We start from the raw sequence: 17,503 nt of genomic DNA on the forward strand, positions 1-17,503 counted from the left end.
GGGGGGGGGGGCGCTCTCTTCTCTGGTGTTTTTCCACTCCTCTTCCCGCCAAAACGAGGGTCCTTCTGGTACTTTTCCATCAAAACAAGGGTCTGCCCGATACAAGGGTCTGTCTGGTACTTTTCCACTAGTTGCAGTAACATCATCATCAAAACACCAACATAGCCATTACATAGTCTTGAGATTACAAAGCCTCGGACCCATTTAAAGATAGAACCACAGTAACTTTTCTCTTTATATACAACGAAATATTTTACAACACATATTTGTATTAAAGGTCAATATATGTCATAAACACGAATCATCATCACATTTATTACAATCCCTCGCCTTTTATTAAATTGATTCGTGTTTGATTTTTTTTTAGCTATTATGGGGCTGACACATGTAACTAGGAGAAAAAACAGACTACTACAGTGAGGTCCGATATGGCACATTTTTCTGTTTACCCCTGGACCCACTGGGTTGCTGCCAACAGTCAGGATTTTTTTTTTATCTTCTCAAAAGCAAAAATGGAGGCAAATCCAGTCTTGCCCTCACTCGAATTTATTTTTAGTCCTTTTTCCCCCTTTTCTGTTTCTTTTATCCAACTTTTGGTTTAACTATATATAACAGCTTATACTCCTATTCATAAAAGATATCATAGCTTATAAGATAGTCAACATATATACACAAGACTTCAGAAAATTAGAGTACCTTAGATCTCATTGCTACCGATATAGAGTCCTTTGAATTACTCAGTCTGTTTCAATGAGTCCAATCTCCTGTTAATTTCGCTGCATTCGAAGCTTTAAGTTTCCAGGTGTTGATTCAATCTTCTAATTAGGTTTTGTAACAGGTTCTTTTACTCTAGAAATGTGAGTCCACCCTCTCTCAGCAGTTCTTACAGCAGTTTCTATTGTTAATAGTACCAGGAACGGTCCTTCCTATCGAGAAGAGACTCTCCTTTTTCCAAGCTTTAATCATTACTTAATATAATCTTAAGATTTAACAGCAATTTAAGATTTATTAATGGTGTGAGATAATCAACGGTTGAATTTTAGCAGCTCTTAATGATTAATTTAAAAATTAATGGAGTGATTTGATAAAATAGAATTAAAATAGCAACTTGATTATAGATTTGAGAATGACAAGCTTACAGGATTTACAAGGCATTCTGAATCAAAGTACATATATATATATATATGTACATATAAAACACAAGATATACACACAATGCAGAAATATTTGGATATCCAGTGAAATACAAACGTCCACGCTTTAAAAGTAGATGTGTGTAAACACAGATAGGTAAAGAGGTGGATGGAAGAGGGTAGCTTATAGTTAAGTTTTCCCTCTTCCCAAGTTCCCAGCGAATACAATGCATAGATACTTCTCAACAAGCGGTAATTGAGAGTCGAGAAGAAATTTCACTTCACTCTGGCCTTCCACCGGCTTTGTAGGCAGGTTTTGGGCGGCGTTTTAGGGTTTTTTCACTTCATATCCCCTTGGAATATTCCTTATAGTTCATTTTTCAGCGCTTATATCAACTAAAAATTCAAATTCTTCCTTCTCCCTGGGGGCTTATTCTTAATTTTATTAAGGGCTCCTCTGTTGTCTGTGTCCCCAGGAAGTAGAGCCTCTGACACCCCTATTCCTCCTTAAACATCCTTTCATCCTGCTCCCGATTTCTACTATTCCTCTTTAAGTGTCCTTTCTTTCCACAATCATAACATACTGGTCCATTTTCTTTTACTACCCTCCTCCTTTTTTCACTGCCCGAAGCTCCGAGAGATACGTTAGGACGGGATTACGGGAGCTTCCCCTCCTCCCTTTGTGTCTCTCAACTGCTCCATCAAATGCCTTTGCTTTCGCTTTCTGTTCGCTTTCTGTTTCTCCTCGTCCCTTCTAACGTGTACTTTCTTCGCTCCTCTTAACAATTCTTGCAAACCCCCGTCTTGCCAATCATCTAATTTTTGTAATTTCTTCCTCGTATCTTCCCCATGATTTGGCTACGAATTGAGTTTTTAGTAAAGCCTCCCCCACCGGGAATGCGGGATCTACTCCCGAATACATTTGCAAATTTTTTCGTAACCTTTCTAGCCAATCCGTTGGGATTCATCTCTCCCCTCATGTTCACTAAAGGCTTTATTAATGTTTTTGCCCTCACGGAACCGCTTCTCTAATTCCAGCCACTATTTCATTTCTAAGGTTCATCATATTCTGTCTGCCCTGCTCCTGGTGGTGATCCCAATTAGGGCGGACATTTGGCCATTGCTCATCCGCCGGCAGTCCCGCTTGATTCTGCTCTTCCCACAAGCGCATTTCTGGTTGCCTAATCATTTGCTTTTCCTCGGTCGTAAAAAGGATTCCTAAAATTGACTGCATCTCATCCCAGGTATAGGCGTTAGGTCCCAGGAATTGATCCGATCTTTCAGATACTCCTAAGGGGTCGTCTAAAAGTTACCCCATTTCTTTTTAAAAAATGTTCTAACATCCCTGGTGTTAAGGGGGACGCTTATAAATCCTATTCCCCCTGCGCCTCCTTCCCGTAGGCACTTCCCGTAATGGGTACAGATTGCCTCCCCAAGCCTCTGCCCCATTTTCTTCTAGTTGTTTTTGCTTCTCCCGGTTACGGGTTCGGCTAGCTAGGAAAGGGGAAGGAGCGCTAGGTTTCAGGTCCTCGTCCTCTGAGCTTTACCCATACGGAGGAGGAAAATCTTCTAAAGGTTCTCAATCATCGTCTTTTGGAATTTTCTTATCCAGAGTCTTACTTTTTAAGAGTAAAAATGTTTATATAGTTCGGGAACCTCTCCACATAAGAGCATAATGGCTTTCTTCCTGGCTAAAAGGTTTTTTGTTACATCTAAATTCAATGCTTGGCATGTCCAAACATCATTAGGTCCGAATTTCGGCCGGAATCAATGATCGGATCGCACAGGCTCCTTGGTCCACTCAACCATACAGTATTGATTCATTTTTTTCTTTTGTTTCAGCCCAATCCGGTCAATTCCTTAACATGCATCCCAAGGGACTGTCCTGGGGAATATCTAGTAATATGCTCCCTTTACTAACCTTGCAACCTCTCCGTGGGTTGCCCCAGACACGGCACTCACTCCCTTCCTGGCCCATGGTCTTGGGATAAAAAAATGATCCCGTATCCTTCCTAAATCCTGGGATATAACCTATCCCTAATCCCTTGCCAGAGTCCGTTTCAAACTTTTCTTTTCGCTTTGCCCCTTCACCGGCCAGGCCCACCGCGGTTAGAAGGGCTCCGCACTCGCTTCGTGACACTGTCACGGCTCACACCAGTCACTCAGGCAGAATCCTCCCCCACCAAGCAGTACTCACAGTCCGAGGTCTTCGCTTCGATCTTCGTGCGCACAAAATAGTTACGGTGAAATTTCCGGGAGCCCTTTCTGAAATCTGAGGTGTTTGGTGTTTTTTTTTTTCCTTTTTCCGCTGGTTCGGGATACTGCCGGTGCTAGAGAGCACCGGAGTCCGGAGACCACCTTAAAGGTGGGGCACTCTCCCCTGGAAACTGATGTTTCACAGATCCTGCGGTATCACGCTGGGGTCACCAAATTGTTACAAAAATTTAAGCCAAAATACAGTTTTATAATCGTAATGAAATAAGAAAAACCGCGCAGGGTATGGCGAGCGCTCCCCGCTCCGCAACCAACGCACCCAGTAAAAACAAACCCACCCCCTTTATAGTCTTTTCCTAATACATATGCATAAGATGGGTGTGTTTAGTCCGCGCAAGCGTAGTGGAGTTTTCTCGAATCTTCTTGGCTTCTCTGGTGAGGGGGGGGGCGCTGCTCTCTGGTGGTTTTCCACGCCTCTTCCCGCCAAAACGAGGGTCCTCCTGGTACTTTTCCATCAAAACAAGGGTCTGCCTGGTACTCTTCCACTAGGTGCAGTAAGAGCATCATCACAACACCAACATAGCCATTACGTAGTCTGAGATTACAAAGCCTCGGACCCAACTTTTAACATATATACAACGAAATATTTTACAACACGTACATTTGTATTAAAGGTCAATATATGTCATAAGCACGAATGATCATTATATTTATTACATTTCCCCTCGGCCTGGCCCCCTGCCAGCAGGGAGGCAGCCCTTTCTTTAATGAAAAACGCGGGTTTGCGCAAGGAAGCGCCCTAAAGCTGGCACGGCTGTGACCCCCTGCCCGCAGAGTGCAGCTCCTGCCCCGGGGTCCCCCAGACAGAGCGAGGCCCGGCCACTGCCTCCCCCTGAACGGAGTGGCCTCAGCGCTACCTGAAGCAGCCAGCCTGGCTCGGGACGACTGGCCCCAACACAGCCCTATGCGCCCGCACCCCCACCTCAGCCCATGACTGCCCACCCGGGCGGCACCTCCCCTCCCTCAGGGGCGGCAGCGCTGGCAGCACCTAGAAGCAACACCCTCCCGGTGCCCTGGCAGAGGAGGGGCCGCCATTCCCGCCTAAAAGCAACCCCTGACCCCCGTCGGCCGAGGGCAGCGCTCTTAAAGCTTGCAGGCTCCTGGCTGTTCCTGCCCACCATGACCATGTGCGCCTTCACCACACAGAGGGGTGGCGATGGGTGCACGCTGATGCTGGTTTTGAAGCACGAACGAAGCGGCAGCATGGACGCTGCAGTGTTGATGATACCCTCTCTGCTGGCCTCGATGTACCCCTTGAACATGCTCATCCAATTCCCCTCGTGCAACACGTCAGCGCTCATCTTTTGGTTTCATGGCGTGTTTGCAATTGCCCTGTCTTAACAGGAGAATGAAAACAGATGAAGCCATTAGCGAGGTACAAGTGCCAGTGCTACACAGGCAACATGTTAAGGATCAGTTGAGTCCAGGACTTTGCCTAGGGAGGTAACTGAAGGAGCACATGGGCTTAGTGCCCGGCCAGGGCTAACCGGCACACACACATGTAAAATCAGAGCTAAAACCAGTGTAAAGCAAATAACAATTTACCAGAAGACAGATGCTAAGGGCTCCAAAGCAAGAGTTGGCTTCTAGACAGAGTAGGCTTTTTGACAAAAGTAGTATCTTTTGTTAGGAGAAAAACCCCTAGCAGATACAGCTGTGCAAGGTCTTTTACACTGGAAAACCTTTGTTGTTGTCTTCAATTATATTTGTGCTAAGAAAAAATACTATCACTACCTGCAAAGTTGTCTCTTTTCATAGGCCACAGGGCTATAACAAAACCACCACTAGAGACTCTAGGGACATACAGATAAGAGACCTGCAGACCATTTAATATGCGCAACATGCTGTGAAGACACTGACAACTTGACAAAGTAATTCTGCATGGATGCCGTTACTGGCTGTGAATTCACACATCACGTTCCCCTTCCTCCCAAACCTGAGACAGGCAGATGCATTTTATATTTAGCATCAGAGAAGCACAGAATGGGAAGAAGCCCCTTGCCTTCCACTAAGGATCACAGACCAGTCTCTACACAGCCAAAGTACATCTAACCCTTTTCATAGGATGACTAAAAATAGTGAAAAAATGCTGTTCTACACTCTATCAGTGTAGTTACAATAATGTCAAAATACCGATCTGAAAGCCAGCTATTTAAAACACGAAGTGCTTAAGCATTGCCTAAGACCTACGCATTTAGGCTTTAACAGCACTCATGTGTATGACAACAAACCATTTCCCCTGTGGCAGATTCTTTGGATTAGAGTCAAAAACAGTTAATGTGTTCAGCTGAATGACAGCTATATGCCCACAAATAAATCATACAGATGAACTGATAACTTATCTGTCCCATGATATTATGTTCAAAGTTCATGACTGCTCTCAGGAAAACAAACCATCAACAAGCACATGTTAAACTGAGCTCTTTATTTAATGACCACTGTTAATGGCAAATATACTAGTATTCGGTCTCTTCCTTCATCTTTACAAAAATTTTCTTTTTTAATAGAAGTATAAAGGGATTTTTCAACATAATTGGAGATTGCAATTTTGATACTACAAATTATTTTTTTTTAGGGTAAAAATAATTCCAGTTAAGTGCAAATTTCACTTCAGACATGAGACCAGTGTCCAGTTTTCACTACTCGCAACAACATGAGGTATAATATACCTGTTTTCTCATGTATAGATATGGATAAAAACTCTGAAAAATGTACTACATGAATACCAAGAAGTCAGACGTATGCCTTCTAGTAAGGAAAGTGAGCTTCTTCTACTTGGATGTCATCAAAGTGTGAAAAGTGATCAGAACTCCTAAGCAGTATCTAATGCCATTGATATTTTTATGATCCCACCTGTTTTACAGCTACAAAGAAATATCATTAAATGAATGTAATAGCTTTTTCATATAATTTAAGTGGAAATGTTAAATAAATTTAAGCACAGAATAAATTCTTTAAAAATTGACTTTGAAAAAAACAGTTCATGATCAAAGGACAGTTTAGTAAGACGGAATTTGGCAGAGCAAATATTTAAAACTGACAAGTATTTTTAACTCAAAATGTCAATAAAAGCACAATATATTACTTCCTAAATGTAAAAAGTTATCAGTATAAAAAGAAACATAAAATATAAGCTTTTGTAACTATTAAAACCTCTGTCTATAAGAATATTTTGCTGTGAGAAATCTCATCTCTGAAATACATACATTTCTGGAACTGCATTCCTAATGGGTATAGCCATGGAGATAAATATGAAAGTAGAATAAACTTCTGCTATTAAGCTTGTAATAATCTCTCTGAAGACTGAAATATTTTTTTTCTTTTTTTTTTAACCAATGTTATTTACATTTGTTTCTTGTAATTCTGTTGTGAAATCCCAATTTACTTATGAGATTAAGGATATGTAGAAGTGATTGCTTATTAGGACCAGAAGAGGGAGCTCAAATTAATATTTTTATTTATTAAGTTAAAGCAATATCTAACAGTGTACAGTTTAAAGGTAAAGGGACTTTTAAAACATTCCTTAGACACTTTGATATCGTATGCATTTAAAGTAACATTAACCTCTCTGGCATCTGTAGCAACAGCAGTATAGGTCAGTATTTAGGTAAATGGCCTTTTTTAATCTTTGAATTTGGGCAATTGAGCCTTCCATTCTCTTCTCACTCGGATTCCAGCTGTCTCCATCAGTCACTGTACAACCTGCATACACTCCTAAGAACTGTCCTTCCCTCCCACAGCTGACCACTGAACAAAAGCAAGACATCTCCACCAGATGTCTTCAACCTCCCATCACTTCTGTTTCCTCTGCCCATCAGATTCTAAGAGGCATGAGGCACTCCCTCAGATAGGCACATGTAAGCTCCTCCCAACTCTTGCTGTAAAGTCTCACTTCACACACACCACCTTAAAAGTCTTCAGTCCAAGAGCCATCTTCAAGTATTTTTAAGGACAAACTGACTTACACCTCTTTGTTTTCAAAGGGGACTAACAAGGTTAGCTCAGGCTCTGATTTTGCCTCCTGAACTGTGCAGCCTCTGTACCAAATTCTTCCTGTGCTGCTTTGCAGATTTAAACCACCACTCAAAGTTACTAAATTTTAAGTTTTCCTGCCCGCTACCTTTACTACAACATATGCTGCCACAACTGTGAATATGGACAAAGAAAACAAAAGCAAACAAAAGACCCTTCTTGAGTGATTCGGTCTGTGTTGGATTATACATGGTGAAAGAGAAACTGTTGGATGAGTAAGTTTGTATCAGACACCATATAATCATTTGTTTACATGCAATAAATAGCATGTCTATCCATTTCCACTTGATGTTTTCAGTTTAGTGTAACAGAATCATTGTTAGGGGCAGTATCAGACAAACAGAATCTGGGGAGAATGCTACCACTAGAGAAATGTGGGATACAGTATATAAGCAGGATCCCTTCAAGTAGCTAGTAAGTCTGCGTGGAAATGGGTTTACAAGTGTACAAAACTTCACATACATTGGCAAGAACAGAGCCTAAAGAAGTGTGAGTGAATAATGGTATACTTGAATTTTATGCAAAGGTGATGAAACCAACAGAAAGGAAAAAAAAGATTCAAAGACAAGATTAAAATGGCAATATTAACAAAATAAATCCCACCAAGTAAAAATTCATAAACAAGATGAGTTCTAAGGACTCTACAGATAAAGAAAGTACGTCATAAAAGTCTAAGAATAGGATATGTATTTTCTTTGCCCTACTACAATGTAATACTTAAATGCATGGTTATTCTCTCAGATCTTAAGTAACAATTCTGTAAATCTCTAAATGTTATTTTCCATTCTCAAAGGAATGTCTATGTATCAATTCTGGAGATTAGAAACACATTGATTAAAGTACTAATTTTATTACAACAAGATAATTAAAAATTAATTTCAGCAATAGACTGAAACAGCAGAATAAAGAAATGAAAAACAAGCAGGCAGCTAGGCGCAGCAAAAAATACTCTTCCATACAACGATTAACACTGTGCCATATAACAAGTACTTCTTTATTAATCTCACAGCTTCTTTGATGGCACTGGAGTTTTCACTTTCTATTAGCAGGCTTCTCCTTTTTCAGCTGTAACAAAGACAGACACCAACAGTGGTTTAAGCATTAATTTGCAAGTTGGCTAGCAATGCAACACTAAACCTCTACATCCAGTCATAAATTTACCAGTGATATATGCAACGGAGAGAGCTACAGATCATTATTAGCCCAACCCAGCATTGCTTACTTTTGCATCATAGGACAAAGGAGCACTTAATATCTCTGCAGCTCCTCCCCTACTCAAACTAGGGCTGCGTTATCTCTGATGATGGCAATCTAGGTATTTATGTATCTCTCAAGGCCAAAGTCCCTCACAAATGTTCACATCAATGGAAGGTAAAAAAGTTTTATTACAGACGTGTAACAGACACATTTAGATGAACCAGCACACACAAAATCACACAGGAAGTTTGTAGCTGAGGTAGATGCTATACCTCCATCTGTATCTCCCCACTGACCCACAAGGTCATGTCTTACTCTAGTGAGATTTTTCTACACGGTAGGCTCTTATAGCACGGTATGATTTACCAACACACATATATTTAACTCTGCCATTCTGTAGTAAGACTATTAATCCAAACAAACATATCTGTTGGTTTTAGAAGCAACAGTTGTTCTCAAGTATTGTTACATTTGTGAACGAAATTCTATTTAGAGCTGTTATATAAAAGGGATGCTTTTCCCATAAAATACTGTCAAAAGGAAGCAAGGCCCCAGTCTTGATTTGGATGTCTACAAATGAACCCCTTGCTAAGCAATCCTGTTGTTGGTCTATGTAGGAACTCATTTTAAAACATTTCTGCATATTTGGAAGCTTAAAGTTCGTATCTGAAATTCCTGCTACCTTTTGCAAAGAAAAAAAAAATCTTAGGGGGAAAAAGAAACATAGCAATTTGGATTTGAGAGTAACATCTTTTCTCCTATAAACTGATACTATATTTGTAACATCTTACCATATATTGTGATGATCTCCAAAATAAAGAAAATTACTTAAAATTTCACAAAGCTAGAACAGGTTTCTCATTAACACCACTTTGTTGCAAGCACAAGCATAACAGCAGTTAAGATTTTAAAAGTTAATTATGCAACATTGCCTCACAAAAATTCATAAACAGTCAAGACATACTTTCAACTGATGGTGTAGGTAAGGAGTTAATATGGGGAAAGAATGGGTACTTAAGCATCTCGGTAACCTACACTACAGGGCATTTAAATACAGTCAGTAGGGCAGAGGAGGCACCTCTGAGGGGTTGATTCAGATCATCTAAGACAGACGCACAAGATTTAGCCCAACTACACAGACATTCATAAGGAAAAGAACATCATAAAGTTTTATAAATGAGGTAGCAAACACACATTCCTAAATGTCACAGGTGACTTTCTGTGAGTCTGCTTTGTTGTTTCTTTTTGTCACACAGTAAAATATTTCAGTTTTCTGTAATGGACTTACCTCAATAAAAATCTGCCCAGTTAAGGTAAATACCATTCCAGACATGACTGACCTCTGAAATACTGCAGTAGCTCATAACTGCATTTAAAACTATTTTAAGAAGCTAGTGTTTTCTCAGGAAGAGGACAAATAATATAATGCATCTGTATGCCACTTAAATCCTACATTTCTCTTTTTTAGACATCCTCTTGTGAAAATATATTTGAATTAAGCAATAAATGCAGCAACTTGCCCGTTCTTGATAACAGTTTTCAAAATAAGCCATGTCTTCATCTTCTGAACGCTTTCCATGAGAAACTTGCCTCGTGGCACTAGAACCACCTGAAAAAAAACCCCAACAAAACCAAAAACTTTTTTCATTAATGATATTTGCTATTCCATTAGTCATGTTTTGCATTTGGCAAAAGACATTTAAAATGAGAATTCGCCATTAAAAGCAAGTAACAATCCTCAGCAAGTGGGACCAAAGAATAACCTCTTCAGTCTAGGCTAGCAGCTATTATAAACAATCTTGGAGGATTTCAGCAGTTACATTAATTGCTAAATTCTTATACTAAATAAGGGACATAAAATAAGCATAACCAATCCATAAATCCATGAAGAAAAGACTTTCTGGCAGAAGACAGTTTCACAGGATTGTGCTGAATATGTACAATTCGCTCAGATGTGAATCAAAAATTTTTAAAGATCCAATGAGTGACACTGTCAATGCGGAGGATACCAAATGATAGGAAAAGATCATTAAAGTTAAAAAGCACATCATGTCCAAAAATAACAATCAGTAACAAAACAGTTATTCTAAGCACATGAATGTTGTACTAACTTTTTACATAACAAGGTTTCAAGACCCACTTCAATTGTTACCGTTGATTTTAGCCTTAAGCATCTTTCAACTCATATATATAACCAATTAAATTTATGTTAACTACTTCTTGTAAAACAGTATTATCCTACTAATATAGCACCTGCTATCTGTGATGTGGTTTGAGCAGAACTAGAAGGTCCACAAAATGCTTTTAGAAAGGGATGGTCCATGCTGGTAACCGGGGATTCTAAAAGTTCAGAAGAGGGACCCCCTGTTAGAAAATAGTTGAATGAAAGCAAAAATTAACTTTATGAGATATATTAAGAACATGCGTAATGAGGTCAAAACAAAGCTACAGATTAGTATCTCCACACTCAGTGCAGACCCCATAAACTTGAGTTTACAAAAGCAAAAAAGGCTTCAAAAGAAATTAAAAGCTGTGTTTAATTACTACCACTATGCTACAGTTTCTAGATCTCAGACAAATCCAGGAAACCAGATAAGAATTTTTAAAAGAATCAGTGAGTACATGGCAATAATAAATAAAACAGTATTACAAGACAAAATGTGTCCATTACTAAATGACACAAAATCACAGAGTGGCAGAGGTATCAAGGCCAACTAACATGCTAATCAAAAATAAACTTCTACAAATTACCCCTTTTTTTAATGCTGAACTGCTATTTACCTTTGAGTTTGGAAAAAGAAATGCTGCAACTGTGTAACCAAGAAATGCCTGAGCAGCATTATGCTAAAGGATTAATGTAAGTTTAACATGGAAGTATTAACAGAAAAACAGAAGTTGCAGAGTTCTTTCTAAAAGATATATTCCACTTCAAGTGGAAGGTACTGGACTGAACACCAGAATTATTGATAAAGAGGGTCTTTATCAATTGACTATAGAAAGTTGTACAAGATGGTCATAGTGGTCTCTTCATACCTGAGGACTGCTGAAAAAAAAAAAAATCTGTTTTAAATCCTACTCCTATTGACCCAGTTTGCCTTTGAACTTTGAAAGTCTATGCTGAATTACTACTTTTCAAAACTACTTAGTTGGAGAAGTAAAATTTCATCTCAGGTCAGCTGCACTTACCGCATCCACTGTCATCGAGTCTCATGTAACCTTCTGCTAGTGAACTAAAACCAGTCAGTCCTCCCATAGCAGCATAAGGTACATCCTGCCCCACAGGCTTTCCTTGGGCTAAGCGCTCTTCTTTAGTTTCCACGACAGTTTCATGAGCATATGCTGGCTGACCACATGCACAGGTAAAGCAACTATGAAAACCCGAACACTTGGAACCTAATTAACAAATAAATAAGTGCAATGAGCAAGATTATAATGGAATTTATACTTAATTGCAGAGAAAACAATGTTTCCCTAAACGGATCTTGTCAAAAACTAGAGTTCCTTCACAGCAAAAGCATCCAGCTATATGAAAATGCTTTAGAAAACAAGACAAAGGATGAATGTGGGGATTAGATCATAGGGGTCATCCAGTCTCAGGGTGTCATTCAGTCAAATTTTGAGTCCCTCCAATGACAGAGATTGAACTCTCTGAGCAGCCTGGACCAACCTTGGTGTTCCCTTGGAGCAGATGCTTCTTTTCCTAATCTCTAATTGGATTTCCTGTGTTGCAGCTTGTGTCCATTGCCATTAGCAACACCCTTCTCTATCCCTCCCCAACAACAAAACAAAACAAAACAAAACAAAAATCTGTCACTGGATAAAGAAGACAATCTGACAGCATTTTGGCAGTATTATCTCCAAAGGTGTACAGCATGTGTCAGTGCTGCATGGCCAGAAATCTTCAAATTACAATTTATGATATCACAATGTAAATGTCTTTTACAATTAGCTAAGTTATCTAGTTAAAAGAGGTTCTCGTAACATCAAAATAGGTTCTACTAAGAGTACCATTAGATTGTTTTTCAGGGTTTTTTTAAGCTTACAAAGCCACAGACTATAACTGGAATAGTTATACAAATGGCATGTGTCATTCAGAAATACAGAGCAAAGTGTACCCTAGCTACAGCTAAGACTGTCATCAAAGCCCTGCCGGAGCAATGATGTGAACAAGAAACTGATGAACTGATTTTGTAAATGTTTCATTATACAAACTACCCAGCTTCCAACTCCTAGTTACAGTTCATTTTTCAGATCACCAAGAAAGAATTTTTAAGTCTTGTGTAGCATGTTCAAGGATCACATTCTTGGCAATGTTAAAGTCTTTTTCATATAATTTTGGGCACTCCTCAGTAATGGAGCTCTTACTCCATGTATGGATACAGAATAATGCATATACAATGCGCAATATGCAACAGCACTATTTTTCAATTATGAATTCGCCAGTTCCTCGAGAAACTGGCTGTTCACAGCTTGGATGGGCACACGCTTTTAAAGAACTGGCTGGATGGCCGGGCCCAAAGAGTTGTGGTGAACGGAGTTAAGTCCAGTTGGCAGCCGGTCACGAGTGGTGTCCCCCAGGGCTCTGTTTTGGGGCCACTCCTGTTTAACATCTTTATTGATGATCTAGACGAGGGGATCGAGTGCACCCTCAGTCAGTTTGCAGATGACACCCAGTTGGGTGGGAGTGTTGATCTGCTCGAGGGTAGGGAGGCTCTGCAGAGAGACCTGGACAGGCTGGAGCCATGGGCTGAGGCCAACTGGAGGAGTTTCCATAAGGCCAAATGCCGGGGGCTGCCCTTGGGCCACAACAACCCCCAGCAGCGCTACAGGCTTGGGCAGGAGTGGCTGGAGAGCTGACGATTGGAGGGACCTGGGGGCATTGATTGACAGCCAGCTGAACAGAAGCCAGCAGTGTGCCCAGGTGGCCAAGAAGGCCAATGGCATCCTGGCTTGTGTCAGCAATAGCGTGGCCAGCAGGGACAGGGAAGGGATCTGACCCCTGTACTCGGCACTGGTGAGGCCGCCCCTCGATTCCTGTGTTCAGTTTTGGGCCCCTCACTACAAAAAGGACATTGAATGACTCGAGCGTGTCCAGAGAAGGGCAACGGAGCTGGTGCAGGGTCTGGAGCACAGGTCGTACGGGGAGCGGCTGAGGGAACTGGGGGTGTTTAGTCTGGAGAAGAGGAGGCTGAGGGGAGACCTCATCGCCCTCTACAGCTCCCTGAAAGGAGGGTGCAGAGAGCTGGCGATGAGCCTCTTTAACCAAGTCATAAGCAACAGGACAAGAGGGAATGGCCTCAAGTTGCACCAGGGAAGGTTTAGACTGGATATTAGGAAGCATTCCTTTCCAGAAGGGGTTGTTAGGGGTTGGAATGGGCTGCCCAGGGAGGTGGTGGAGTCCCCATCCCTGGAGGTGTTTAAGAGTAAAGTTGAAATTGCTTAGGGATATGGTGTAGTTGGGAACTGTCAGTGCTAGGTTAACAGTTGGACTAGAAGATCTTCAAGGTTCTTTCCAACCTAGATGATTCTGTGATTCTGTGATTTATCACACTAGATTTATACAACACTGGGCTAGACTAATACCAGTACATTAAAACAACTCAAGTCCAAAATAGCAGCAAGTCTTGGCACTTCTCTGTGTAATCTGTAAAGCCCTCAGAAGTGTCAGGTATTTCCGAGAAATGCTAGAAAAAGTGCATAATGTAAATGATTATGAAAAAAACTGTGTTCTGAGGATTCAGTCTGAATCATACAGTTGCATATTTAAGACTTTCACATTACTTAGAGCAAATTCTTGAAAGGCTGTCATATAAATATTGTATGATTTATTCTGTGGGATATGATTCTCATCCAGCAAAAGCTGTTTATGATTCTTCCTGTACAAATCAGACAGACTTCATGAAAGACATTTACTAACAGTATGGAAACTCTAGCTAAAAAAATCTTCAGCTTACATAATTTGAGGTTTCCATCTAAAATATCTTTATGCATTATTTATTGTCTGTGGTTAATAATTACTGCTGTTTCATTACTATAACCTCGAACAACTGAAGCAAAAAGCTTCCTCTTAATGCTTTCTCAAACCTTCTGCTTGCAACTCCATTCTCATTTGCATTTCTGGACCCACAATCTGTATGCTCAGGAACTGCTTTGTTAAGAGTGCTAACAATAGTACTATTTTGGAACAGAGTGCTACTTCCTATTGAGTTGAGAAAAGATATAAAAATACATTAACATTATATTCAACCAGGCAATAGAGGAATGGAGATCAACACTTCTTTCTCTCAAACTACCAAGTTCAAGCAGGAGAGTCACATGCATGCAGCAGTGGAAGTGACAAACTGCAAATGGGGCACTCTCATGCCACCTGACTTGAGGCGGCTGTCTCCATATGTACCTAACCGAATCATTCAGAAACTTACGCTCCTTCACAGGACTGGGAGAAGCTAAGGATGTTGTTCAACACCCTCATGTGCAAAAGGGAACATCTTCCCTCCCATTTTCCATCCTTCTGCAAGGACCAAAGTACACATTGCTGACAACTGCAGCACGTACCTAATACTCTGGGCAGAATGCAGATCCCTAACATGCTGCTCCTGTTAAATTTCCTAGCAAAGAATGCTGCAAGCCCATCAGTAACTTACAGGAGTTACATGAAAATCCAGGCGCTGCACTGTGCTCATCAGCAAAGTGTTTGCATCTGCAACGAACTGGCTGTGTGCCATTTAGAGGGACGTAGTGATAAGATTGGCATGGACAATGGCTCACTCTACAAGGCACACAAATTGGACGGTCTCTGGGAATCACTTCATAGTCTGTTTTGTGTTGCTTATACCTAAAAGAGGCAAAACCAGTAACTTTTATAACTTTGTTAGTGATTTATCAGGAAACTAACTGAAAGGCTTGTAATTATCTTACAAGTTCTGTTTTGAAGTATCTTTAATCACATTAATTACTGTTGTTAATTTTCAATTAAATGCACAGTATCAGGAGCTTTTACATCCGCTTGTTACATAAATAACACAGATCCTTATGTTTCATTCTGACAGCACTGCCAGAATCAATCTGATCTACAGTAACTTGTGCCTTAAAGCTGAATTTATTGAAGACTACAGAATCATTTTGGTCTCAAAAAAAATGTATTGAGATTTAGATGTAAGAAGAGTTCTCATGATGTAAAACTTAATTTTCTCAACCCTTAGACCTTAAATTAACTTGCCTACAGTGTACTTTAACGTATCTAGAAACATTTTATATTTTCCTGATTTTGAAAAATACAACAGTGCAAAAAAAGTAAAGATACCTACCGGTGAGTACAAAAGCACAACGTCTCTGGTCCCACAAGCTTACAGTCCATGCCAGTTGGTGATCTCCAGCTCACATACAACCTGTTCCGTAACCGAATTGGTAACACTTTTCTTTTGTACTCCTCATATTCCTCCAGGGTAAAAAGTTTTCCTCCATCATCATCACCTACAATTCTGTAAGCATGTCACAAAAAAAACGCCGTAAGAAAATGAAAACAATAAAAGTAGCTTGCTCAAGATATTTTTTCAAATAATATATAACAACACTTTTGCTGTAAATGCAAAAAAAAAATCTTATTTTTCATAATAGTGTTCTATTACACATTCTAGTACACATTTACAAGAACCATAGCTGATCTTTAGAGAAATTTTATGAATGCTCTTTTAAAAAATGTGCTCTGATGGACTGAAAACCAGTAAGAGAGAAGGAAAAAATTAAGAAAGCAAACTACCAAGCTCCTTTTCACACAGCAGAAAAAGCAATGGACATCAGTGTAATCAGCCAGCTCTGCCTCAAACTTCTTGAATGACCTCTGGCAAGTCACTTCACCCATCTACACCTAACTGTACTGCAGACTTGCATCAGGTTATCTAATTTTAGTCTAGTCCAACTAGGATTATTCAACTGCAAGTAGGTAACCATGCTGCTATCAGAGTAACAAAACATCCAAGCTATCTTCTACTTTGCAAGAAGACTATGCTAGTTTCTGTACATGAAGTTAATAGCAGCAGTATCCTGCACCTCACACAGACCTATTTGTTTAAGCTATAACTGTTCAAACTCAAAGTCAGGTAACAGCTGGAACTCTGGAGCTGCATCCGAATTCTACATTTATGGTGACAATTGAAGACAGTAAGTAAAATCTGTAAAACACAATTTAGACTTAATTGCAGCACTTAACTATGCTGAAAGGTTAGTTTATTACTGTCTATAAATATTTGTTGGGTATGCTAAAACATATTGAGTGATCCTTTGTCAAATGTTCTGTGGATTTGTACATTGCCAGTACTGTACAGCACCAGAATAATGTGTCAACACATCACTGTCATTTGCCTGTCAATCCAGCTGACACCCACAAGAATCAGTGCACAACTACTTACTTACGTAAGAACTACCACTGTGCCTACTACCTCTGTTTTACTCGAAGTTTTCCTAAGCTAAATTCAGACCGCATTTCAGTACAATGACTGAGTTCGTGTTTATTTTTGCTCAAGACCAACTCTTCAAGAGGAGCGATGAGGAGATCTGCAAAGACACGTAGGAGTGTAAGGGCATGCGCTTATACACCCCAAAACTCAATTCCCGGCGCACGGAAGGCCGCGTTTCCTCAAGGAGTAGTACCGCTGGCAGCTCACCCTCTCACACCGCCTCAGACAGACAGACACGCTGCCAGGCAGGCGGACACGCAGGCCTGGAAGTGAGAAGCAACGCGTTGCCTCACCCGAGCCACCATTTACAACATGCCTTCGCGCCGGCGAGGCGCAGGGGGCCGGCGCCGCCGAGGCTGCCTCGGGCCAGAGGGGAGAGTGCCGCCGCACGGGGCCGGACCGAGCACCTCC

The 17,503-nt window shown here is 40.5% G+C and overlaps 1 protein-coding gene across 1 annotated transcript; it reads right to left on the reverse strand.

Annotated features, from left to right (window-relative positions):
- Nucleotides 1-6,487: 6,487 nt before the first annotated feature.
- FAM221A (family with sequence similarity 221 member A) lies at nucleotides 6,488-16,104 on the reverse strand. Its single transcript, XM_026843719.1, has 6 exons — nucleotides 15,944-16,104; nucleotides 15,281-15,471; nucleotides 11,823-12,029; nucleotides 10,890-11,000; nucleotides 10,157-10,245; nucleotides 6,488-8,504 (listed from the first exon to the last, which is right to left on the reverse strand). The coding sequence occupies exons 1-6, from the start codon at nucleotides 15,991-15,993 to the stop codon at nucleotides 8,472-8,474; spliced, it is 681 nt and encodes a 226-aa protein (XP_026699520.1). The 5' UTR covers nucleotides 15,994-16,104; the 3' UTR covers nucleotides 6,488-8,471.
- Nucleotides 16,105-17,503: the final 1,399 nt, after the last annotated feature.

This window comes from Athene cunicularia, assembly GCF_003259725.1.
Source record: "Athene cunicularia isolate RWA chromosome 2 unlocalized genomic scaffold, athCun1 chr2_part1, whole genome shotgun sequence".
Classification (NCBI taxonomy): Eukaryota; Metazoa; Chordata; class Aves; order Strigiformes; family Strigidae; genus Athene; species Athene cunicularia.